Source organism: Pantherophis guttatus, chromosome 7 (genome assembly GCF_059756535.1).
Source record: "Pantherophis guttatus breed Tessera chromosome 7, ASM5975653v1, whole genome shotgun sequence".
Taxonomy (NCBI): Eukaryota; Metazoa; Chordata; class Lepidosauria; order Squamata; family Colubridae; genus Pantherophis; species Pantherophis guttatus.
In genome coordinates, this window is record NC_142069.1 from 87,592,020 (window position 1) to 87,617,600 (window position 25,581).

At 45.2% G+C, this 25,581-nt stretch overlaps 1 protein-coding gene across 1 annotated transcript in view; it reads right to left on the reverse strand.

Annotated features, from left to right (window-relative positions):
- The window catches only part of LRRK2 (leucine rich repeat kinase 2), a 102,270-nt gene that overhangs the window by 34,908 nt on the left and 41,781 nt on the right, over positions 1–25,581 (reverse strand). The window contains exons 17-30 of the mRNA XM_087873378.1: positions 25,271–25,399; positions 22,428–22,598; positions 19,664–19,922; positions 18,262–18,447; positions 16,883–16,995; positions 14,953–15,022; positions 12,514–12,734; positions 10,481–10,731; positions 9,255–9,403; positions 8,263–8,356; positions 7,591–7,777; positions 5,249–5,430; positions 2,855–3,084; positions 1,492–1,619 (exon numbers count right to left, since the gene is read on the reverse strand). Coding sequence (XP_087729504.1) covers positions 1,492–1,619; positions 2,855–3,084; positions 5,249–5,430; positions 7,591–7,777; positions 8,263–8,356; positions 9,255–9,403; positions 10,481–10,731; positions 12,514–12,734; positions 14,953–15,022; positions 16,883–16,995; positions 18,262–18,447; positions 19,664–19,922; positions 22,428–22,598; positions 25,271–25,399 — 2,370 coding nt within the window. The remainder of the gene's footprint in view (positions 1–1,491; positions 1,620–2,854; positions 3,085–5,248; positions 5,431–7,590; positions 7,778–8,262; positions 8,357–9,254; positions 9,404–10,480; positions 10,732–12,513; positions 12,735–14,952; positions 15,023–16,882; positions 16,996–18,261; positions 18,448–19,663; positions 19,923–22,427; positions 22,599–25,270; positions 25,400–25,581) is intronic.

A 25,581-nucleotide genomic window follows, 5' to 3' on the forward strand; every position in this document is an offset into this window, starting at 1 on the left:
GTTCAGAAGCTAAAAATTATTGGAATAAAATTAAGATATGGCTGGAAGAAATGATACAACAACGTATTGATTTAAACACCAGAGCTGTTCCTATTGGGTATCCTCCCAGAAAAAATTAGTAAAGAAAATATCTACTTGATTATACATGTAACAACAGCTGCAAGGATTATTTATGCACAATATGGGAAAGCAGAGAAAATACCTTTGGAAGGAGAAGTAATTAAAAAAATTTTAGACTGTGCAGAAATGAATAGATTTGACTCTGATGATTAAAGAAAGAGAAGATTCAGAATACTTTTAAGATATGGAATCAATTTTACCATTGGTTAGAGAAGAGATACAAATAAGTAAATTAATAATTATGTATAAAAATGCTATAATCAGAATATTCTGTTAGTGATGAATTGTTGTAATGGAGTGGGCGAGAATGAAGATAGAAGAAACAAGAAACATGTGTGCAACCTAAGTGTTGGAGATGTGAATGTGATGATGCCACGTAATATCATATATGGTGGACATGTAAAAAAAATTAAGGCATTTTGGATAAAAATATGGTAGATTATTCAAAATATTCTCAAAAAGAAGATAAAATTTACTCCACAGTTCTTCTTGTTAGGTATAATTACAGATTGTAATGTTATAGAGACTAAGTTGATTTAAATTTAATAACAGCAGCCAGACTTTTGGTGGCGCAGTATTGGAAGAAGGAAGACTTGCCTACTATTGAAGAATGGACACTAAAAGTAGCGAATTTAGCAGAGATGGCTAAAATTTCAGCGTATTTGAAGGACCATTCAAATGAAAGATATATATTGGCATGGAGAAGATGGATTGACTATATTCAAAACAAATATCGGACTAAAAAGTTTCAAACAGCTTATGAATGAAATCTATATTTTCTTTTTTGAATACGTTTAGTTAGTTGAAAGGGGAGTTAAAGAGCAAGGGGGAGTTTGGAGACCACAGAAAGTTAGCCTATTTTAGCTTATGTTTGTTATGCTATACCCTGTTTTTGCTCTGGGAAATCCGGGGCGGGGGGGTGTCGGGGGGGGTTGGAGGGAGAGGGGGGATGGGGGGTTGGGAGGGGGGAAAAATTTATTTATTTATTTATTTATTTTCAATTTATATACCGCCAAATTGTTGTAATGATTGTTAAAACTTTTTAAATAATAAAAAAAAAGATAGAAGAAACAACAAAAAGAACTATTGGAGACAACACCGAGATGTCACATGGAAGGAATGACTGATCTATTAAATGTTTGTTTGTTTAAAAAAATAAAGAACTTTTTAAAAAAAAAGACTCACGATTTAATTAGGGCATCCATCAGAAGCCTGACAGCTAGCTGACTAGATACTTGTGCACAGGTAGCAATAATAAACTTTTCCCTGATTTGAACTCGATGAATGCTCCCGGTTATTTGCACCTGACAAATTTTCTATCGTATCAGTTGCTTTTTTTTAAAAAAGAAAAAAGATCAGTAAATATGTTACCTTGATATTAAACAGCCATGGTTTCATGGCATCCACTTCTGATTCTCCTTTGCTCAGGTCATACACCGCGAGGTACAGCGCTCGCTGAGTCATAAAGTGGGGATGAGCGCTATAGAATTCTTCTTTGCCTGCAGAAAGGCAAGTACAGCAGTAATTGGCAGATGGCATGTATGCCCACGTACGCTCTCCATGACCTCCAATTCTCACCAAAGGGAGAAGAGAATTTAAACAGAGTTTAAATTGTTTCATTTGGTTCATAGACACAGAACAAAATGTTACAGATCGTGAGGAAACAGTCGGTTTTCCAATTTGCTCTCTCTCACACACCCCCAACACAAACGCTATATGAGGAACATGGTTAAAACGGAACGTTTCCTCAAACTTTAGAAGTTTAGACAAACAAAACTGTGTTCCTGTAGGGACAGGGGTGTCACAATTGGCGGCCCGCGGGCCGGGTGCGTCACGTGAGGGCCACGCCCATCCCAGCTCCACGAAGGGAGGAAACGTCGTGGCCCGTCACAAGCAGCGTGTGGGGGCGGAGTCAAGAGAGGAATCAGTCTGGAATCTTTGTGTCGTCACAAGCAGTCTAAGTCCTACTTCTCTTGAAGACCACTGACTCTCAATTAGCACCAACTTAATGCTGACCATTAGTTGACCGTTAGCAGAGCTGGCAGCTCTGTTAGGAGTTTGGGGAGGACAGTGAGGAGGTTGGGGAGGAACATGGGCCAGTCCTTGAGTCTGGGCAAGGCTCTGATAAGGGCTCTGCGTCAGAGGCAGAGTTAGGGCCAGGGCCATCCGACTGTTATCAGCTACCTTCAGAGTCGGAGATAAGTGGGGCTGAAGAACAGCTGGAGCCTGTTCCCAATGTGCGCATGCGCAGAACTGCTAGGAGAAGGGAACAGCTAAGAAACAAGGGCCGACTCAGGAGTAAAGGCACAGGTGGACAGTGAATGGCCCCTCCCGTAGGGAATAAAGAGGAGCGAAAGGGGAGGGGCGTTTGCAGGAGATAATTAGTTCATTTCATTAGTGTGAAGATCTTTTTGTGACTCTCAGAGACTCCTTGCCAAGTCTTTTCTTGCACAGCATTGCATTTGGAAGATATCGGCCTGGCAGCTCTCCAAGCCTGATAAGGTCTGTGGTTGTAAATTCACCCTGGAAAGACTGTTTGCCGGATGTGAATGAGAGGAATTCACACTAGCTTAATAAAAAGGGGTTTTGTTGGGAGACAAGGAGTCTGCTTTGTGCTTTTGCCTAGGTCATAACAGAAGTGCTACGAAGCGGTATATAAGTCTAAGTGCGATCGCTCTTGCTATTCTCATAACCGTTTTTGCGTTTGTTCCCCCCTGCGGGCGCGAGAAAATACCTGCAAAGTCCCAGACATTTAAAACCGTATCTTTCTTGATTTTGCCTCTTCGGGGGATCTTCCAGTCATTCACATCAATTCCGATGGTCGGCTTCTGGGGTCCCAAATCTGGCCTCTTGCATTTCATTAGCTGTTGTAACAAGGTTGTTTTACCGCTGCTGGCGTTTCCAACAACCATGAGTTTCATTCTATGGTAGGGGACAGCTTTCTTTAAACGCTGTTGGAGGAACCTGGCAAAAAGAGACGGAAAGGTTCGTTTTAATTACAGAATTGCCTTTTTTAAAAAAAAATAATTGTTTTCTTTTCTTGGTAAAAAATATTTCGGGGAAGGAAACCATCCAAACAGACTTGTTCAACTGCCAAGACAATTGATAACTAGATGCAGGGGTAGGTTTCAAACATTTTAGCAAGGGGTTCTCTCAGCCCGGTTGTTGGGTGGGTGTGGCCATGGTGGGCGTGGCCTAGTTGGCCTCCTGCACCATGGTGGGGGGGGCGTTTTTGCCCTCCCTGGGCTCTGGAGGCTTTCCTTGAGCGTCCAGGAGGGCAAAAACAGCCTCCCCAGCCTCCAGAGGCCTTCTGGAGGCCGGAAACAGGCCTGTTTTTGGCCTCCCCAAACTTCCAGTAGGCCCGTTTTTCACTCTCCCCGAGCCTTCATGTGCGCCCTGCACTTACATGCACCCAAAACGGGCCGCGTGGGGACTCCTGGGAGGGGTGGGGCGGAGTGGGCAGGGCCAGCCAGGAGTGGGATTTGGGGGTTCTCCGAACTGCACAGAATCTTAGCTAGAGGTTCTCCCGAACCCCTGCAAAACCCCCAGCAGCCCAGCCCTGACTAGATGGAAAAAAGGGATACCATATCAGTGAGCTGACAAGGAGGAAAATAAAAGGGAAACATATAATGAAAAAATAGAGAAAGAACTATTTTAAGGCTCTATCATTTCCTGATTTACACCGTGAAGCCTTCTGCCAACTCGTGAACATTTATTAGAACGGTTGCAGGAATTGAGTATGTCTAATTTAATGAAAAAGGGGGAGACACAATAGCAGTGTCCCAATATCTCAGGGGCTGCCCCAAAGAAGAGGGAGTCAAGCTATTCTCCAAAGCACCTGAAGGCAGGACAAGAAGCAATGGATGGAAACTAATCAAGGAGAGAAGCAACCTAGAACTAAGGAGGAATTTCCTGACAGTGAGAACAATTAGCCAGTGGAACAACTTGCCTCCAGAAGTTGTGAATGCTCCAACACTGGAAGTTTTTAAGAAGAGGTTGGATAACCATTTGTCTGGAATGATATAGAGCAATGATAGCTAACCTTTTCTCATGTGCCGGCACCCATAATGTAATACGCTCCCCGCACATGCATGCATGACACCCCCCACACTCCCCTTGCGTATGGGCACGTGACTCCCCCATGCTCCCCCCACCCTCCGCGCACACGACCCCCCACCTCACATTTTGGGCCCAGTAGGCCTCCCTGCAGCCTCCTGGGATCAAAAACAGGCCGGGGGAGGGCGCACCCTATCCAGGGGTGAAATGCTCCCGGTTCGGACCAGGAGCGATGGCGGCTGGTGGTTTGGAGAACCGGTAGCAAAACTCCCTGTGCCCCCCTCCCCCCACCATGCCCAGCTGAGCCGCACGATCATCAGAGGTTTTTTTTTTTTTTTACTTTTAAAAGCATTTTTTCTACAACCTCTTCCGACAAAAAAATGCTTTTAAAAGTAAAAAAAAAAAAAAAGCCTCTGATGATCGTGCGGCTCAGTTGGGATCGTCAGAGGCTTTTCAAAGCATTTTTTTCTGCAACCTCTTGGCCGAAGAGGTGGTACAAAAAATGCTTTGAAAAGTCTCTCTGACGATCCCAGCTCAGTTGCCTGATCGGCAGAGGCTTTTCAAAGCATTAGAAAAAATGCTTTGAAAAGTTAAAAAAAAAAAAAAGTTTGCCACGCCCACCCAGTCCCATTAACTCCCCACCACCACCAAGCCACAGAACCGGTAGTAACACATTTTACATTTCACCCCTGACCGTATCCCCCATGCCCTGTTTTGAGCCTAGTAGGCCACCCTGTTGCACGCACAACCCCGCCCACTCGCACATGTGTGCACACACCCCACATATGACACACGCCTACAACATGCACCTCCCCCACGCATCCCAAAAATCAGCTGGCTGGTAAGAGGCGCACGCATACATGGTAAAACTGAGCTGGGCGACAGCTCGCTTGCTTGCAGAGAGGACTCTGCGTGCCACAGCATCACATATATAGGGTTTCCTGCTTGAGAAGGGGGTTGGACTAGAAGACCTCTAAGGTCCCTTCCAACTCTGTTATTCTGTTATTAGCAGTGTTTTTCCAGTGAAAATAGCCACCCAAAGCCATAGAAAGAATAGTCAAAACAAACTCACCGGATAATATCCCTTGCTTTGTCTCCCACGTGTTTAAAATCTAAGTTAAGATGTAATCCTTCCAAAGGAAGATCCCATATATTCAACAATTTCCCCATTTCATCTGGAAAACACCGGATTGCTGGATTGTAACTAACATCAAAAGATGTCAAGTTTTCCAGGAATCCAATGTCAGGAGGGATCTGGAGACAAAAGAAGATTTATATATATATATTTTCAGAAGAGAACTGCTAATCTATCAGTTATCAATATCAGTTCAATGCCAAACTCATCTAATTTTTAATTAGATATTTAATTAGACAATTAACTAGGTGGTAGCTGGTTAATTCTGGGCCAATCATTGCTTCTTTTGAATAGCGTTCAGGTTAACGTTACAGGTAGTTCTCGGCTTACGACCGTTCATTTGGCGACCGTTTTGAAAGTTACAGCGGCAGTGAAAAAAGGGACTTATGACCGTTTTTCCACACTTATGACCATTGCAACATCCCCCATGGTCACGTGATCAGAATTCAGACACTTGACAATATTTATGATGGCTGCAGCGACACGTGATCACTGTTCTGCTTAGCAATGGAAATTTTAAGCTCAGTTGAGGTCATAAGTCAAGGACTGCCTGTAACTGACTCCCTATTGTCACATTCTCCAATCCAATATTGTGGTGTTTTTTTTTATTCTTATTCTTATTCTTAAAAAAGCATTGCTTGAGCATTCTGTGGTATATTTTCTCTTCTTCTTTGGGAGAAAAGTTTATTCTGAAAAACATGCCTTCATATCACGACGGAAATTGTTCAGATCCATTCTTTATCTCCAGCAAAAATGCACCCTTCATGTATTCTTCTGAAGACTTAATTCGCTTGATGTTTAACAATACAGTTTGATAGACTTTCCTCTCTGGCTTCTTCCGTTCCTCTCTTGCAAAGTAATACCAATAGCACTTAGACTTATATACCGCTTTACAGTGCTTTACAGCCCCTCTCTAAGCGGTTTACAGAGTCAGCCTCTTGCCCCCAACAATCTGGGTCCTCATTTTACCAAACCTCGGAAGGATGGAAGGCTGAATCAGCCTGGAGCCGGTCAGGATCAAACTGCTGGCAGTGGGCAGAATTAGCCTGCAATCCTGCATTACCACCGGGCCACCAGGAAGAAGAATGAGAAAAGGAATAAGAGAGGAAGGAAGGAAGGAAGGAAGGAAGGAAGGAAGGAAGGAAGGAAGGAAGGAAGGAAGGAAGGAAGGAAGGAAGGAAAAAGGGAAGGGAAGATAAGAGAAGGGAGGAAGGAAGGAAGAAGTGAAGTGAGGGGAAGGGAACGCAGGGCAGGGAGAGGAAGGAAGGAAGGAAGGAAGGAAGGAAGGAAGGAAGGAAGGAAAAAGGGAAGGGAAGATAAGAGAAGGGAGGAAGGAAGGAAGAAGTGAAGTGAGGGGAAGTGAAGGGAACGCAGGGCAGGGAGAGGAAGGAAGGAAGGAAGGAAAAAGGGAAGGGAAGATAAGGGAAGGGAGGAAAGAAGGAAGAAGTGAAGTGAGGGGAAGTGAAGGGAACGCAGGGCAGGGAGAGGAAGGAAGGAAGGAAGGAAGGAAGGAAGGAAGGAAAGAAGGAAGGAAAAAGGGAAGGGAAGATAAGGGAAGGGAGGGAGGAAGGAAGAAGTGAAGTGAAGTGAGGGGAAGGGAACGCAGGGGAGGGAGAGGGATGGAGGGAGGGAGGATAATAGCTCTTAGAGTTATCTACTACTTTTCAGTACTTTCCAATTCTCTATAAGCACCTTAGAGAGTCAGCCTATATGGCCCCCAACAATCTGGGTCCTCATTTTACCGACCTCTGAAGGATGAAAGGCTGAGTCAACCTTGAGCCTGGTGAGATTCGAACTGCCAAACTGCAGGCAGCCAGCAGTCAGCAGAAGTAGCCTGGAGTACTGCATTCTAACCACTGCGCCACCGCGGTTCATAACGTAAGCTTTGCATTAAGACAAGATATGAAAAACCAATCTTTTTTTCTGAGCAGTTACTTGGAGAGAAGCCACGCTGCTTCTCCGTCTTAAAATAAATCGGAGCTGATTACTTTGAGTTTATTTACAGCCCAGTCCAATACAATCAGGGCTGAAGGAACGTAATATTTGAAGGAAAAGCGATTGCTTCAAACATTCCCGAAAAGTATTTCGAAAAAAGCACAGTGATAAAGTCAGAACAACTATCCTGTTTCCCCCAAAATAAGACCAACCCCTGATAATAAACCCAATCGAGCTTTTGAGTACATGGCAATAAGGCCAAGCGCTTATTTCAGGGTTCAAAAAAATATAAGGCAGGGTCTTATTTTCGGGGAAACACGGTACTATCTTGTGATGTGTGTTACCTCTCTTAATCTGTTGTTAGACAGGTGCAGTTTTTCGAGCCGAGACCAGGAAGAAGCTTTGTCATTCAAATCTAGAATGCTTATTTGATTGTGGTTAAATATCAATTCTCTTAAATTGGACGATTTCCAAAATCCAGGCCCAGGTAGCATCCCAATTCTATTGCTGCTTAAATCCACCGATCGCAAACTGGCAAAGAGAGACAGGAATACAAACAACTGCTATTAAACGAAAAGTTAAGACTTCGTAACTCGCGCCAATCATTTCCAAACACGAGGGCCATGCAGAAATATATATATATATTTATTATTTTTCAAAGGATGCTAACCCTACATTTACACATCAGAGGGCCAATTTCTTTTTTTTTACTAAGTCACACACTGTGCAATTTTTTTAAATTAGACATGCTTTTTAATTCTCCCATTCCCCCCCCCAACAACATAATCACTCTTTCTTGGGCCATGCCCACCAAGCCACACCCACAGAACCGGTAGTAAAAAAATTTGAAACCCCCACTGGCACACCTCTCCATCCCCTCCACCCCCCCCCACCGGTCCGTAAAATCAGAAAGGTTGGAGACCCCTGCAATAGATATTTGGGATTACCAGAAGTCTCCATGAATCAGTAGAAGAACAGGAGATGCAAATTTTAATGTACATGTCGTACTAACTTACTGTGGTAGAAGAAGAATTGCCTCTGGAACAGTGAAAAAAGCATTCTGAGATAGTTTCAATGTAGTTATGCTACAAGGCAAGCTCTTTATGGTATCTAAAACACAGAGGAATAAACGTGTTATTAATCGGTTTGGAAAATCGTTTAGTCCTAAAACAACTAAACAACGCAGTTATCAAACAGATGATTCTGACCTAGGCTTCCCAAGAGCATGAAGCAGATTCCTTGTTCCGACAAAAATCCCTTTTTATTAAGTTACTGTGAATTCCTCTCATTCACAGCCAGCAAACTCTATACAAAGTTTATTTTACTCAAATAACTTTATCATTTAAAGGCTGTTAATGAACTGTCTTAACAGCCTACCAGAATTCTAAAATAAGATAATCACAGTCTTACTAGAGTTGGCAGAAAGCCCAGAAACAATTTTACAGACACGAAGGAGAGTGAACTAAAGTTGTTCTCTACAGCTTGTTGCAAGTGGCGTTCCTTCTTAAATAGGCTAAGGGAGTGGCCAATTAGCCCTAAGCCTTACTCTCGAGGAAACCTCCTCCTGAGGAGCCACTCCTGCCTTTTGGCAGCTCTGCGCGCCCATGCATCGAGAAGACGCTCCTCCTCTTCGTCCTCTTCACTTAAAGGAGCTTCTGGAGGTTCTGAAGGCTCTGGCTGAATCCCTGCCTCTGGCACCACATCTTCTCCAGCCTCCTCACTGTCCGACTCGAGAGCCAGCTGCACAGGCTGCTGGCGCAGCACCACACCGGCCTCCTCGTTGTCGGAATCTGTTACTAAGCGGCACAGGTTGCTGACGGGTCACAACAGGTGTAGAGTTTCCAGCTTGAGCAGGGGGTTGGACTAGAAGACCTCCAAGGTCCCTTCCAACTCTCTTATTCTGTTATTAAAGATGGTATCAGCAACGTGTTGAGGTCTGCCTATTTTTTAAATTTAATTTTATTCACTTCCATTCCTAACACCGCTCCGTCTAATGCCCCATACTCACAAATTCCATTTACTGCTGCATTGAGTATTTCCAATTTCAAACAGTCCTGCAGAAATTCGGTATCCAGGTACGATATGTCGTTCTTGCTGATGTTTAAACTTTTCAGTTCTTTCAAACTGGTTCGCGCGACTAACGTTGAAAGTCTGTTACTAGATAAAAAGAAAAAAAAACAAAACAAACCAGCATTACGGCCAAGGTCACACAAAACAACTGCCTTGCTACAGGCCCGTTGTTGATTTGACTTGTTAAAACGATTTATATGGTGACCCAACTCACAGATAGGTGATTCCAGACGGCTTACGACATTTAAAATCCCACTCCGTAAAATCCCACCAAAATATTAATAATAATAATAATAATAATAATAATAATAATAATAATAATGATGATGTTGTTGTTGTTGTTGTTATTATTATTATTTAATCTTTAGTGAGATTCACAGCCTTTGAGGCTGGTTAATAGCTCAACAACTCGAGTCTTAACCAAGGACCTAGGAACTGTTAAGGTATCGTCGGAGGATGTAAGCTGTTCCGAGTAAGGTGGTTTTTTGTAGAGTCAAAATGTTCAAGTCCGGCAAATTTAGAATTTCTAAATAGCGGGGTAGCCCTTTGGGTATTGCTCCAAGGGCTCCAGTTACAATCGGGACAACACATGATTTCTTTTTCCACAGTCGCTCAACTTCAATTTGCATATTATTATTATTATTATTATTATTATTATTATTATTATTATTATTATTATTATTATTATTTTATTGGATTTATATGCCGCCCTCTCTCCAAAGGACTCAGGGCGGCTCACATCAAACGAAACAATCCCAATAAATACAAATTAAAACATATTAAAACAGACTAAATACCATCTGCAGATCTTTTCTCCTATACAGGTTAGTCCTTGATTTACAACAATTCACTTAGTGGCCGTCCGAAGTTACGACGGCACTGAAAAACGTGACTTGGGCCCGTTTTTCACACTTACGAAGGAGGGGTGGGTTCTACTTACCTTTACTACCGGTTCGCAGCGGGGCCGCGTGCGCACGCTTGCTTTGCTCGTGCGCGCGGGCGCTCTTCTGCACATGAGCAGAAGCGTTTTGATGACGTCGGGGTCGGTGGGCGGAGCCTCCCGCCGGTTTTACTACCGGTTCTATAACCCACCACTGTTACGAAGGTAGCAACATCTCCAACACTGGAGAAAAATACATTAAAAACTCAGTTTTACGTTCTCACCCTTCTAATATAAGATGTTCCAGCTTGATGAGAATATTGCCAAGGTATCTAGGGATGCCCAACAGTTGGTTGTATGACAAATTGAGTAATTTTAGCGTTGGACAGGTGATCGTTGGACTGAAACATAAGGTAGGTCCAATTTCATTTCGCGAAACGTCGAGGTGAACGATCTGAGGCATTTCCAAGAGATATTGCGGGAAAGACTTCAAACGGTTGCTGTGAAGGTCGAGATAAGTCAAACATTTCATGGTCTGGAAGAAAAAAAAAGTTATGACAAATAAGCCGATTTGATAAATTATGGTACGGTAAATACACGGGTAAGGTGATACAAAAAGTAGCTTATTTAAGGGATCACTTAAAAGAGATATATCTATCTGGGAAAACGCAAAAAAAATCGTAACAATTCTCTCGAGGAACTCCTATAATAAAAATAAACGGATTCCCCAGTTTTCATTTTCTTTATCTATAAAAATGACATATCTTGAATTGTTTCTGTTCTATAAAGATATTTTGCAGCTTTAATTGTGCCTAATAAAATATGAACTTTTAGTAATAGTTTATCCCATTATAGAAGAAATCAACACAAACTTTCTTTATTTCCCTTTGTCCTCCCAATTTTTACAAAGTGACTTTAACCACATATCTCATTTTCCACATTCTTTCAAATGGTTTAATCCAGTGGTGAAATCCAATTTTTTTTACTACCGGTTCTGTGGGCGTAGCTTGGTGGGTGTGGCAGGGGAAGGATATTGCAAAATCTCCATTCCCACCCCGCTCCAGGGTAAAGATACTGCAAAATCCCCATTTCCTCCCCACTCTGGGGCCAGCCAGAAGTGGTATTTGCCGGTTCTCCAAACTGCTCAAAATTTCCGCTACCGGTTCTCCAGAACCTGTCAGAACCTGCTGAATTTCATCCCTGGTTTAATCCAAGTTTGGATTAAACCAGGCGGTTAAAATCTAGCAGTGGATTTTGGAAATTACACAGATCAATTTGGAATTGAGGCCCAAGATTTTTCTTTTGGGGGCAAAACCTTTGAATGTTAAATCAGGTATATGGTTCTTGTTGATTCATATTATTACTGCAACAAGATTAGCGTTTGCGCAGGAGTGGAAAAATCAATACATACCGATGGATTTGAAAATAATATATAAAATTAATGAGGGTGCGGAATCAGATAGATTAACTAGATTGATCAATGGTAAAAAAGATTCAGAATTTTATAACAGTTGGAAATTATGGTACGATTGGGTCCAGAAAAGGTGGGATAGAATAGATATATGATGGCAAGTATGCAGGGTGGATTTGATTTAAATCGAGCTGATTTAAATCACAATTTAAATCATGATTTAAAAGGCTAGTAAAAAGGCTTGATTTAAATCAACTTGATTTAAATCATAATTTTTAAAGAGCAACTGTCATCTCTGCTACTCCTTTGACCCACTGTTGACTCACTGATAGTCCCAGTGTTGCAGAATATACAGCCTCATGCTACATAACTAAGCTCCATTTCATGCTGAATAAACTAAATTATTTATGTATCATAAATAGAAAACGATCTTACAATACATTTTTACCCCAAAATTTTTTTATTAAAATAAATTCGCTAAAAATCAAAAAAATCCGATTTAAATCAAAAAAATCTGATTTTTTTTAATTTTTTTTTTAAAAAATCATTGATTTTTATCCACCCTGCAAGTATGTATGTATAAAGGAATGACTTTATATTTATGGACAATGTACTCACGTTACACCATGGTGGCAGAATTGTATATTTCATTTGTGTATTGATGCATAGAATATATTAATAAAATAAAATAAAAATTAAAAAAAAAAAAATCTTCCAATGTGAGCATAATAATCCATAACTATATAACTGCAGCATCCTTATAAACCATGTTCTTAAGGTAACCACTCACTCAACTACAGTAATGGGACTAGTGAAAACTTGTTCCAAGTTGCATCTTAATGTCTTTTCAGGACTGAAATCTGGTATTTTCAGATTCCTTCGTCCTTCTCTTCTTAGGAGACTCACCTCACAGAGTTGCTTCGGAACGCACGAAAGCTGGTTGTGATGCAGTTCTAATTTGTCGAGGTGTTCGAAGTGTGTAACTAAGAAAAGACTCTGACCGATGAGATCTATATTCTCCAGCTCATTTGAGGACAAATCGAGGGATTTAATATATTCTCTGTCAGAGACCAGGGAAGGGAAGCTGTCCGAGCTCGTCATGCTGGATTGGGATACAGATGAGCCTTCTAATATAAAATAATAATTTAAAAAATTCAATTCCATGAGCAGCATCTGTTCTAGTGGTTTCATCGATTTTTGGCTTGGCTGTCCCAAACACTTATAAAACTTTTAGATTAAGTGTCTCAAAAAATTCAGTAATGCAGAAATCTAACAGTTGCCTAAAAATACAGATAGTATTCGACTTACAGCCACAATTGTGCCCAATATTTCTGCTGTACAGTGAGTCAACCTGTCAAGTGAATTCTGCCTTGTTTTATGACCTTTCTTGCCACTATTGTTAAGTGAATCACTGCTGTTGTTAACTTAGTAACACGGTTGTTAAGTGAATCTGGCTTCCGCATTAACTATGTTTGTCAGTAGGTGTTGTGTTCCGTACGCAGCCTACGCAGCTAGTAGCTGATTCAGACAGCAAAGAGGCTGGTGTGGTGCTGCGCCAGCAGCCTGTGCAGCTGGCACTCAAGTCGGACAATGAGGAGGCTGTGATGCCAGAGGCAGGGATTCAACCAGGGCCTTCAGAACCTCCAGAAGCTCCCTTAAGTGAAGAGGAGGAGGAGGAGGAGCCTCTTCTCAATGCACGGGCGCGCAGAGCTGCCAAAAGACAGGAGTGGCTCCTCAGGTGGCGGTCTCCTCGAGAGTAAGGTGTGGGGCTAATTGGCCACTCCCTTAGCCTATTTAAGGAGGAACACCGACTAAAGCAATTTGCAGGGAACAACTTCATTCACATACCTTCGTGTCTTGTCTTGCTTATCTTATCAGCTTCCTGCAAATTGCTTCTGGGCATTCTGCCAACCACAGTAAGCTTTCAGTTATTATTCTTTGAATTCTTGGCGGCTGTTAACGCAGTTAATTAACAGCCGTTGTTGTAAAAGACTGGTTTATTTAGTAAACTAAGGTTTGAACGGACTTTGTGTGTGCTGCGTTCTTTGGGGTCCGTAGCTGGGGCGGAACAGGAGGTCACAAAAAGTGATCACATGATCTCGCCCCCCCCCAGACACAGCAACAGTCATAAATATGAGTCAGTTGCCAGGGGTCTGAATTTTGATCACGTGGCCATGGAGATGCTGCAACGGTCATTAAGTGTGAAAAACGGTCATAAGTCACTTTTCCCAGTATTGTTGTAACTTCAAACGGTCACTAAAGGAACTGTTGTAAGTCGAGGACTACCTGTATTGAGAATAGGTAACCCTTTCATGCATTTAAACATTTGCACGTGGGACTAAAAAATAAAGGGATTAACAAGTAAACAAACTAAATTATAGCATGCAAACCACAGTATAGGTAATCCTCGATTTACGACCGCAACCGAGTCCAGAATTTATGTTGCTAAGTGAGAAATTTGTTAAGTGAGTTTTGCCCCATTTTACGACTTTTCTTGCCACATTTGTCAAGTGAATCACTGCCGTTGCTAAAATAGGAACAGGGTTGTTAAGTGAATCTGGCTTCCCCATTGACTTTGCTCGTCAGAAGGTCCCAAAAAGGGCATCTGGTGACCCCAGGACACTGCGACCGTCATAAGTATGAACCAGTTGCTAAGCATCTGAATGTAAATCACATGACTATGGGCAGGGGTCAGCAACCTGCGGCTCTGGAGCCGCATGTGGCTCTTTCACCCCTCTGCTGCGGCTCCCTGTCACTGAAAATATGTGTCACGACCACCAATGTGTGATACCCGCCAGCATGTGATTTTTTGAACTTTTCAAAACCTCCCCCCCACCCCCCGGTAGGCCAATCATGGATAAATCCAAAATAGAGAGAAAAGTTTCAGAAGAAAACAAAGTTTAATTCAACTACGTATGCTAGTTTTGTGGCCGCTGAAGAAATAATCAGGCACAGAAAGGGTTTTTGTGGCTCCCGGTGTTTTCTTTTCTGTGGGAAACGGGTCCAAATGGCTCTTTGAGTGTTTAAGGTTGCAGAGCCCTGACTATAGGGATGCTGTAATGGTCATAAGTGTGAAAAATGGTCATAACTCACTCTTTTTCAGTGCGGTCGTAACTTTGAGCAGTCACTAAATGAAGTGTGGCAAATCGAGGACTATCTGTACGTGGGTTCACACCCCCCACCACCCCAATACACCCACATCAAACTGGTATCAATCCAATTAATAGTAATGCTATTAACAGTCTTGCTCATATTACAGCATTCTGCGCCATTATAGCTATTTTCGATCAGATACGCTTCGATAACATTTAAACTTTTAAAAATCTATTATAACTTTTTACTTACTGTTCGAGTCTTCAGAAAACATGTTTTTTCTCCTTTGGTTCTTTAGCGGTTCGTAAGGTGAGCCAGCCCCCTGAAAAAAAGGCCAAAAAATCTGGACATCCGAATATTTTAGTTCGAACAGTTAGAACAATGATGGCTAACCTTTTTGACGTCGTGTGCCAAACGGGGGGGGAGCACGGCGAGGTCGCCCACATGTGCACCCACACTCATAATTCAATGTGCCCCACCCCTGCGCATGTGCCCCCCCTTTTAGCACATGATGGCACAGTGGGTCCGGTAGGCCTGTTTTTCACCCTCCCCAGGCTCCAGAAGCTTGAGACTGAAAAGCCCAAAAATCAGGTGGCCGGCGCACAGATGTGTGCTGGAGCTGAGCTACGGCAATGCTCGCGTGCCCACTGATACGGCTCCGTGTGCCACCTGTGGCACTCATGACATAGGTTCGCCATCACGGAGTTAGAACAATTAACCAGTGGGACAACTTGCCTCCAGAAGTTGTAAATGCTCCAACACTGGAAGTTTTTAAGAAGATGTTAGATAACCATTTGTCTGAAGTGGTAGAAGGCCGTGATGGAGAACCTATGGCATGCGTGATCGAGGTGGCATGCAGAGCCATCTTTTCGGGCACGCAAGCTTTCGCGCAACTCACCTGCAGCTGCGCATGTAAGCGCTCCCCAGATGGTGTTCGGGCCTCCGGTGTGCATGCGTGCAATTCAGGGGATCCAGCTGGTTTTCAGAGCCTTCCTGCGCATGGGCACGCATTTGCGCATGTGTGCGAGAGAACTTGTGTACAACATGCACAGACAGCATTCGCACATGTGCATTGTGTGCGCAAAAACCACATGCATTCACAGATGGTGCAATTGCGCATGCAGCGCACGGGGGAACCACGCAAAACCTGCGTGCATTCGCAGATGCTGTGATTGGGCATGCAGTGCAAGGGAGAGCATGCGCAAAAGCCGTGCAGATGGTGCGGATGTGGAGGAGCTGCACATTAGCTGGTATATAGTTTCCTACCTAAGTGGGGGTTGGACTAGAAGACCTTCAAAGTCCCTTCCAACTCCCTTATTCTATTCTTTAAGGATATTTCACGTTCAAGACGCGATTCCTTGCTCGCAAAAAGTGCTAATCTAATTTAGATGAGTGATTTATTTTTCCCTGTCCAAAGTAAAATAGACACTACTGATAAAAGAAAGACGTGGCTAAATATAGGTGGTCCTCGACTTACAACAGTCCATTTAGTGACCGTTCAAAGTTTACAACACCATTCGGGGAAAAAAGGGACTTAGGACCATTTTTCACACTTACAATCGTTGCAGCCACTCCGTGGCATATTTATGACGGTCGTAGTGCTCTGGAGTCACTGGGGTCATAGAGCCAGTGGTGGGATTCAGCCAGTGGTGGGATTCACGTAATTTAACAACCAGTTCTCTGCCCTAATGATTTCTTCCAACAACCAGTGTGCCAAACTGCTCAGAAAGTTAACAACTGGTTCTCCCGAAGTGGTGCGAACTGGCTGAATCCCACCACTGGATTCAGCCGGTTCGGGCCAGTTTGGGTGAACCAGTAATTAAATCGCTGGGTGGCCCCGCCCTGCCCCTTCCCACCCCATCCCTTCTAGGAGTCCCCATGTGTCCCATTTTGGCTCCTAGGTAAGTGCAGGGAGCCCTCCTAGGCCCAAAAGGGGGCGTGGGGGGGCGCCCCCCCAGTGGCCTGTTTTTACTCCCAGGGGGGGTTCAGGAGGTGGAGTGCTGCCTGTCACACCCCCTGGCCACGCCCACCCAGCCGGTCATTAGGGCAGAGAACCGGTTGTTAAATTATTTGAATCCCACCACTGCATAGAGTCATTGTAAATTTGAACGGGGGTTGAACTGATCGTCATTAAATGAGGACTACCGGTACAATTAGAACTCGTTTGAACTATTGGTCTCACCACAGACTTGGAATGTCTTTGTAGCGGAGGAGTATACGTCTGAAGAGGTTTCTGGCGGTCGACAGCTGCCACAGAGTAAGATTTCTGCCTCACTATAAACGAGCTTTCACTCCCTGAGGCAAAAAGAAGACAATCAATTAAAATAAATTACATATATATATATATATATATATATATGTATAAAACAGGGAAGTGAAAAAAAACTAAATAGACTCAAACACACCAAACTCCAACTAGTAACAATCCAGATGTCAGAAATGTAGCATGATACTCTCCCCTTTTATGACTTTCATCCCTCTTAAATAATTCGGGTAGAGTTGGGGCGACTGGATAGAGCTGAGCATTTACTGGCCGGATGCCCTTCCTGACGCCTACATGGAGTTCGCAGCAGTTTTTTTTTTTCTTTGCACCAGGGGAGAGACAAATTATCTGCACTACCTAGGATTGAACTCCCAACCTTCTGAACAGGAGGCTATTAGCTTCACCACTAGGCCACCACGCCGCTCAAAAATGTAGCATGATATGACCGAAGAATATACAGGCAGTCCTCAACCTACAACCACAATGGAGCCCAAACTTTCCATTGCTAAGTGAGACATTTGTTAAGTGAGTTTTGTCCCATTTTACAACTTTTCCTCCCACAGCTGTTAAGTGAATCCCTCGAGTTTGTAAAATAGTAACACGGCTGTTAAGTGAGTCTGGCTTCCCCACTGAGTTGGGTTGTCAGAGAGTCAAAAAAGGTCGTAAGTGTGAAAAACGGCCATCGGTCACTTTTTTTCAATCCCTTTTCTTTCCTTCTTACTTTCTCTTCCCCCCCCTTCTTCTCCTCCCTACTTCCTCTTCCTTTCTGCTTCTCCTCCTCTCTTCCTCCCTCTCTTACCCTCCCTCCTACTCTAATTTCCCTTCCCTTCCTTCATCCCTCTCTATTGCTGTATCCTTTTATGCATATGGACTACTCAGAGGGCTGAAAAAGTTATTTTTGATTGGTCCTCGCACTTTTGACCAGTCCTCGAACTTACGACTGTCCTCACATTTTACGTTTTTGCCCTATCTTGTCACCATGATGAAGAGAAGCAGTTGTGAAATGAGTGACACGGTTGTTAAGAATGCCGCAACGGGCATAAATGTGAGGATGGTCATAAGTGCGAGGACCAGTCAAAAGTGCGAGGACCAGTCAGAAATGATTTTTTTCAACCCATAGGGAGTAGTCCCTATGCAGATAGCCACGCCCACCCGGTCACATGACCAGATAGCCACGTCCATCCGGTCACATGACCACCAAGCCACACCCCCAACTAAGCCACGCCCACAGAACTGGTTGTTAAAAAAATTGAATCCCACCACTGGATAAATCCGTTCATTTCATTAAGCACACGTACCTTCGCTATCTACGTCGTCGGTCAATGAGAAAACGCTGTCCACTAAAGGGTCAGGTAAGAACGTCCATTCTTCGAACTTCTGCATTTCATCGTTCTGGCTATTTACGTCAGATCGTCTTGACTGATCTTCGTAACTACTCGTCCTCTGGTATCGAAGGACCATTACGGCCAAGGGAGAACTTGGATCTTACGTGCAAGAAAGAAAAGTAATACTATTTCACAAATATTGGATAGACTAGATGCCGGTACTACAAGGGTGTCAAACTCAAGGCCCGTGGGCCAGTGGTAGTATTCAGCTGGTTCTATCTGGTTTGGGCAAACTGGTAGCGGCGGCTGCAGGAAGCTCCGCCCACCCGCCCGGACGTCATCACGTCCCGTTTTGGATGCTCTGTGCATGTGCGAAGATGGTGCGTGCGCTCGCATTCGCGAACCGGTAGCGAAGGTAAGTGAATACCACCCCTGCCACGGGCCGTATCTGGCCTGTGGGGAGCTTAGATCTGGGCCACGGGGTCGGCCTGGAAATAGCAAAGGATCGGCTCGCGGTGCCTCTCCATGCCCTGTTTTGGGCGGCAAAGTGCTGCAGGAGGACGTCCAGGCCGAAAACAGGCCCCGGGGAAGGGACCGCGCAAGGCCCCACCTGCGCCCCGTTCTGCCCGGCAAATGCTGCAGGAGGTATCCGTCCCGTCTCTCTCCCCCCCCTCCTCCCCCGGCCCGTGGAGGAGATCTACAGTGCTGATCCAGCCCTCGAAGGAATCCAGTTAGATACCCTTGCGGTACTACGTACAATGGCTGTGTTCAGAGCCGTGAGTAATTTGAACATAGGTGCGGTGTCCACGTAGTTCGATTCCCAGTTCAGAGCAACTGGAAAGCTTTGATAACCCGTTTCAAAATAATGCAGAGCTGCAAAGCGATGGAATTCAGTTTTTGTCTTAATACAGGTAGTCCTCGATTTACGACCACAACTGAGCCCAACATTTACGTTGTTAAGTGAGAAATTTGTTCAGTGAGCCTTGCCAAAAATCACTATACTTGTTAAATGAGTAACAGGGTTGTTAAGTGAATCTGGCTTCCCCGTTTGACTTTGCTTGTCGGAAATTCGCAAAAAGGGGACCCCCCCCCGGGACACTGCAACCATCATAAATGTGAATCGGTTGTCAGGCATCCGAATGCCAATCACGTGACCACGGGGGATGCTGCAACGGTCGTATGTACGAAAAAAAAAACGGTCATAAGTAACTTTTTCCCGGGCCGTTGTAACTTTGAACGGTCGCTACACGAACCGTCGTAAGTCGAGGACTACCTGTATGAGAGGCAGGCTACAATAAAGTACAAGTTTGAACTCTACACCGGTGTATCCGATCGTTTGCGCCTGACAACTACATGTATTTTAAGATTAGCATACTGGTTTGTTTCCGGGAGGATGCAAGTCTGCTTGGAAACAAGGGGATCAGCCACGACGGTTCAATGCGCCCGATACCGAATCCTCCCAGGCAAATGCTGCGGTTGGTCACATCCAGGCAAAGTTTTTTCAGAAGCAGACTGATGATCTCGCTGTCCCCTTTCTTGATGCTGACGGCTAAAGCGCTCCGAACGTCTTGTTCCCGGGCGCCACTGTTGAGCAGGAGTTCCACCACTTTGGGGTTGCTTCCTTTCTTACAAACCTAGGAGGAGGGGAAGGGGGAGGAGGAGGAGGGGAAGGGGAAGAGAAGGAGGAGAAAGGGAAGGGGAAGGGGAGGAAGAGGGAGGAAGGAGGAGGATGGGAACAGGAAGGGGAAAGAGAGGAGGGGAAGGAGAAGGAGGAGGAGGAGGGGAAGGGAAAATGGAGGAGGGAAGGAGAAGGAGGAGAAAGGGAAGGGGAAGAGGGGAAGGGTAAGGGGAGGAAGAGGAAGGAGGAGGGGAAGGGGAAGGGGAAAGAAAGGAGGGGAAGGGGAAGGAGGAGGAGGAGGAGGGGAAGAGAAAGAGGAGAAGGGGAAGGGGAAAAGGGGAAGAAGAGGGAGAGGGAGAAGGAGGAGGATGGGAACAGGAAGGGGAAAGAGAGGAGGGGAAGGGGAAGGAGGAGAAGGAGGGGAAGGGAAAATGGAGGAGGGAAGGAGAAGAGAAGGAGGAGAAGAAGGGGAAGGAGAAGGAAGAGGGAGGAGGAGGAGGATGGGAACAGGAAGGGGAAAGAGAGGAGGGGAAGGGGAAGGAGGAGAAGGAGGGGAAGGGAAAATGGAGGAGGGAAGGAAAAGGAGAAGAGAAGAAGGAGAAAAAGAAGGAGAAGGAGAAGAGGGAGAAGGAGGAGGATGGGAACAGGAAGGGGAAAGAGAGGAGGGGAAGGGGAAGGAGGAGGAGGAGGGGAAGGGAAAATGGAGGAGGGAAGGAGAAGAGAAGGAGGAGAAGAAGGGGAAGGGGAAGGAAGAGGGAGGAGGAGGAGGATGGGAACAGGAAGGGAAAAGAGAGGAGGGGAAGGAGGAGGAGGAAGGGAAGGGAAAATGGAGGAGGGAAGGAGAAGGAGAAGAGAAAGAGGAGAAGAGGAAGAGGAAGAGGGGAAGAAGGGGAAGGGAAGGAAGAGGGAGGAGGACGGGAACAGGAAGGGAAAAGAGAGGAGGGGAAGGAGGAGGAGGAAGGGAAGGGAAAATGGAGGAGGGAAGGAGAAGGAGAAGAGAAAGAGGAGAAGAGGAAGAGGAAGAGGGGAAGAAGGGGAAGGGAAGGAAGAGGGAGAAGGAGGAGGACGGGAACAGGAAGGGAAAAGAGAGGAGGGGAAGGAGGAGGAGGAAGGGAAGGGAAAATGGAGGAGGGAAGGAGAAGGAGAAGAGAAAGAGGAGAAGAGGAAGAGGAAGAGTGGAAGAAGGGGAAGGGAAGGAAGAGGGAGAAGGAGGAGGAGGGGAAGGGGAAGGGGAAAGAGAGGAGGAGAAGGGGAGGAGGAAGGGAAGGGAAAATGGAGGAGAGAAGGAGAAGGAGAAGAGAAGGAGAAGAGGAAGAGGAAGAGGGGAAGAAGGGGAAGGGGAAGGAAGAGGGAGAAGGAGGAGGATGGGAACAGAAAGGGGAAAGAGAGGAGGGGAAGGGGAAGGAGGAGGAGGGGAAGGGGAAGGGGAGGAGGAGGAGGAGAAGGGGAAAGAGAGGAGGGGAAGGGGAAGGAGGAGGGGGAGGGAAAGGGAAAATGGAGGAGGGAAGGAAAAGGAGAAGAGAAGGAGGAGAAAAAGAAGGAGAAGGAGAAGAGGGAGAAGTTGGAGGATGGGAACAGGAAGGAAAGAGAGGAGGGGAAGGGGAAAGAAAGGATGGGAAGGGGAAGGAAAAGGAGGAGGAGGGGAAGGGAAAATGGAGGAGGGAAGGAGAAGGAGAAGAGAAAGAGGAGAAGGGGAAGGGGAAAAGGGGAAGAAGAGGGAGGGGGAGAAGGAGGATGGGAACAGGAAGGGGAAAGAGAGGAGGGGAAGGGGAAGGAGGAGGAGGAGGGGAAGGGAAAATGGAGGAGGGAAGGAGAAGAGAAGGAGGAGAAGAAGGGGAAGGGGAAGGAAGAGGGAGGAGGAGGAGGATGGGAACAGGAAGGGGAAAGAGAGGAGGGGAAGGAGGAGGAGGAAGGGAAGGGAAAATGGAGGAGGGAAGGAGAAGGAGAAGAGAAAGAGGAGAAGAGGAAGAGGAAGAGGGGAAGAAGGGGAAGGGAAGGAAGAGGGAGAAGGAGGAGGAGGGGAAGGGGAAGGGGAAAGAGAGGAGGAGAAGGGGAGGAGGAGAAGAGTTTTAGAGAGTCGCTGAGGCCACTTGGAGATCCATTCCTACTCCCACACCATTCGAAGGGTGCATAGCTAAAACTCTATGGAGATGCTCAGTCATCGAGGCCACAGTTGTCCCAAAGGTGCTTTTTTAAGTCTGTGACGAAACAGATAAAACCTCCAAGTGGCCTCAACGACTCTTTAAAAAGGATGTAAATGACCAGCTGTCTGCAAGGAATATAAATCCTCCCGTTCCCCACCATCCGGTCAGAGCCGAAGAAGCTTCTTGGATGAGAAGCGAAACGTCTTCAAAGCAAAACCAGAAAAAAACCAGTTGCCATGCCACCTTGCCAAATACATTGGATTAAAGTCGTTCTTGCCATTTTGAGGAGAGGAACAAAGGCGTTTCGAACCGAGGCGTTAAAAAACCAGGCAATTTTAGACTTGAGCCTGTCTGCCCGCAGTTTTTAACTTACGTACTTCGTAAATTAAGGGCTTTTCCTTCGAGCTTCTATTTACGTCGGCGCCCAGGAGCAGCAAACACTCGGCCATAACGCTGTTGCATTCCTCACAGGCCTTCTCCAGCATCAGGTTTTTCAAATCGTCGTGTTCAGTTATTTTCGCAAAGCATTTACAGCAAAGGCTTTGAAACTAGAAAGGAGACCGAAAGAGGATTGAAATTTGGGTGCAGGTGGGCCACTTTGATTAAAGAAAAGAACGTAAGTACTTTTGTTTCCACACGGAGACCGCTTATTGTGGCCCGCCAGCAGCCAGTGGAGCTGGCAGCAGATTCGGACAGTAAGGAGGTTGGGGAGGAACATGGGCCAGGTCTGGAGTCTGGGGAAGCCTCTGATTGTTGTGGCTCCGTTACCTGAGCCTGTGTCATCGGCAGGAGAGGACTCCGAGAGTGAAGGAGGGGAGTTGGCAAGGCCTCCCTCTCCAGGACCCTCCTCTCTGGCAATGCCTTCGGTGTCTGCTGAAGGGCAAGAGATAGGCCCGGGGCCAAGCACGTCCACGCAGCCACAGGTGGACAGTGATGAGGGTAATGAGTCTTGGCTGGATCCTCGACAGCGTCGCAGAGATAAGCGCGCGCAACAGAAGAAAAGGCGTGCCAGAGATTAGGCTGAGTCACTGGACCACACCCCACAGGGTATAAAAGGGAGCGTGGTGGCCAGTCAAGCCTTGTGACGAACAAAGCTGAAAGCTTCCACGCCATTCTGCATTGCCGGATTTTTGCTATAGACTTTGCTGGATTATATTTGGACTTAAGTTACTCTGTAATTATTGAACATTTTACTTTGATGTACCAGAAGCGGAGAGAAGTTATCTCTTCGTGAGTAATAAAACTCTTGGCAGGCAGCCACTAGGTTGCTGCCAAGTTCCGTTATCATAAGGAAAAGGATTTTGTCGGCTGGTTTGGTTTTTAACTCTTGGACATCTGTTGGTGTGTGTGCGTGTGGGACGGGGACAGAACACTGATGAGGGCTCTGTGTCGGAGGCAGAGAGGGGGCCAGGACCGTCTGACAGTTGTCAGCTGCCTTCAGAGTCGGACATCAGTGAGGCAGACAAACAGCTGGAGCCTGTTCCCAGTATGCGCATGCACAGAATTGCCAAACGAAGGGAACAGCTAAAGAACAAGGGTCGACTTGGGAGTAAGGCCACAGGTGGACGATGTAGGGCCCCTCCCAGAGGGAATAAAAGAGGAGCGAAAGGGGAGTGGAGTTTGCAGGAGACAATTAGTTCACTTAATTGGTTTGTGACTCTCCAAGACCCCTTGCCAAATTTTGAAGGTATCGGCCTGGCAGGTCTCCAAGCCAGAGAAGGTCTGTGTCTGTAAATTCTCCCTTGAAAGACTTTGCTGAGTGTGAATGAGAGGAATTCACAGTAACTTAATAAAAAGGGATTTTTGTCGGGAGAAGGAGCCTGCTTCGTGGTTTGGGAACGCCTAGGTCAGAACACGGCTTCTGAACTTCGTGCTTGATGCGGAGAAGAACGAAACGTTGACTTTGGGATTTACCAATTGGATCGACAGATCTTTATACGGAGGGGTGCGGTGGCCTAGAGGTGGAGCTCTCGCCTCACAATCAGGAGTCTGTGAGTTCGATCCTAGGTAGAGGCAGATATTTCTCTCTCTCTCTCTGGGCACCATGAGAATATATCTGCTGAATATAACTCCGCATTGGCAACAGGAAGGGTATCCGGCCATTAAAACACTCAGCTCCATGCATTTGCCCAGACTTCATCCCTCAAGGGATTATGGGGTTGTTAAACGATGATGATGATGATTGATAGATCGTTATAGAAATGGCTTGTTTATATTGTCAGGAAAAAGCAAAAAGTTGTGATTGGAGGTTAATGCCTTATTTTATTGTAACAGAGAGATCGGAAGTCAATGTTTCTTTCTCTTTTTTTTTTTTCCTTATCTTTCCTCACTTCTCCTTCCCCTTTCCTTCCCCACTGCTTTCCTATTTACTTTGTATTTTGTATTACTGTATAACTCAATAAAAATGTTAACATTAAAAAATAAAAGAAACTTGGGTGCCTGTTGAGGTTTAACTTATGTTAACGTATTTCATAAATTAAAGATTTTTCTTCCCAGAAGTGTTAAAAGAAATGAGTTGAAGGGCTGAGACCCATTTAAAAGGAGTAAAGGAGGATCCGGGGAGGCCTCGACTTACGACCAAAATTGAGCCCAATATTTCTGCAGCTGAGCGAGACGGTTGTTGTGTGAATTTTGTCCCATTTTACGACCTTCCTTGCCACGGTTGTTAAGTGAATCACCCCAGTTGTTAAATTAGTAACGTGGCTGTTAAGTGAATCTGGCTTCCCCATTGACGGTGCTCGTCAGAAGGTCGCAAAAGCGGATCGTGTGGCCGCAGGACACTGCAGCCGTCATAAATATGAATCGGTAGCCAAGCACCTAAATTCTGATCACATGACCATGAGGGAAAATGCTGCAATGGTCATCAGGAGTCTGGATAGCTCAGCAGACTAATGCATTGTAATTTAACTCCAGCTGTCTGCAATTAGTAAGTTCGAATCTCACCAGGCTCAAGGTTGACTCAGCCTTCCATCCTTTCTAAGGTGGGTAAATTGAGGACCCAATTTGTGGGGGCAATAAGCTGACTTTGTAAAAATATACAAAAGAATGAAGGCTATTGCTTAACACATTGTAAGCCGCCCTGAGTCTCCAGAGAAGGGCAGCATATAAATCAAATTAAAAAAAAAAAATCAGGGTGGGAAAATATTCAGAAGTCGCTTTTTTTCAGTCACGGTCACTAAATGAACCATCGTAACATGAATACGGCAAAATAATGAATTACCTGCTGATCTCTTTGTTCATTAAAACACACGGAGAGCTGGTAGAAGAGGCAGGTCTCGAACGATTCCTGTATGAGCAGCTTTGCAAACCAAGGGGATGAGTCGAGTATGGTTGTAATCATTTGAAATCCCTATAATGAAATTATAGAATGAATGAAAATGTATCATCGGCTCAAATACGTCCAGAATGGAGAGTTGGAGATTTAAACATTTCCTTAGCTGGTTTCAATATGGGCACATTCTATCAGGGACTTAAATTGAGGATTACCTGTGCGTTTATTAGAATAGAAATAATAGAAATGGAAATACCTGC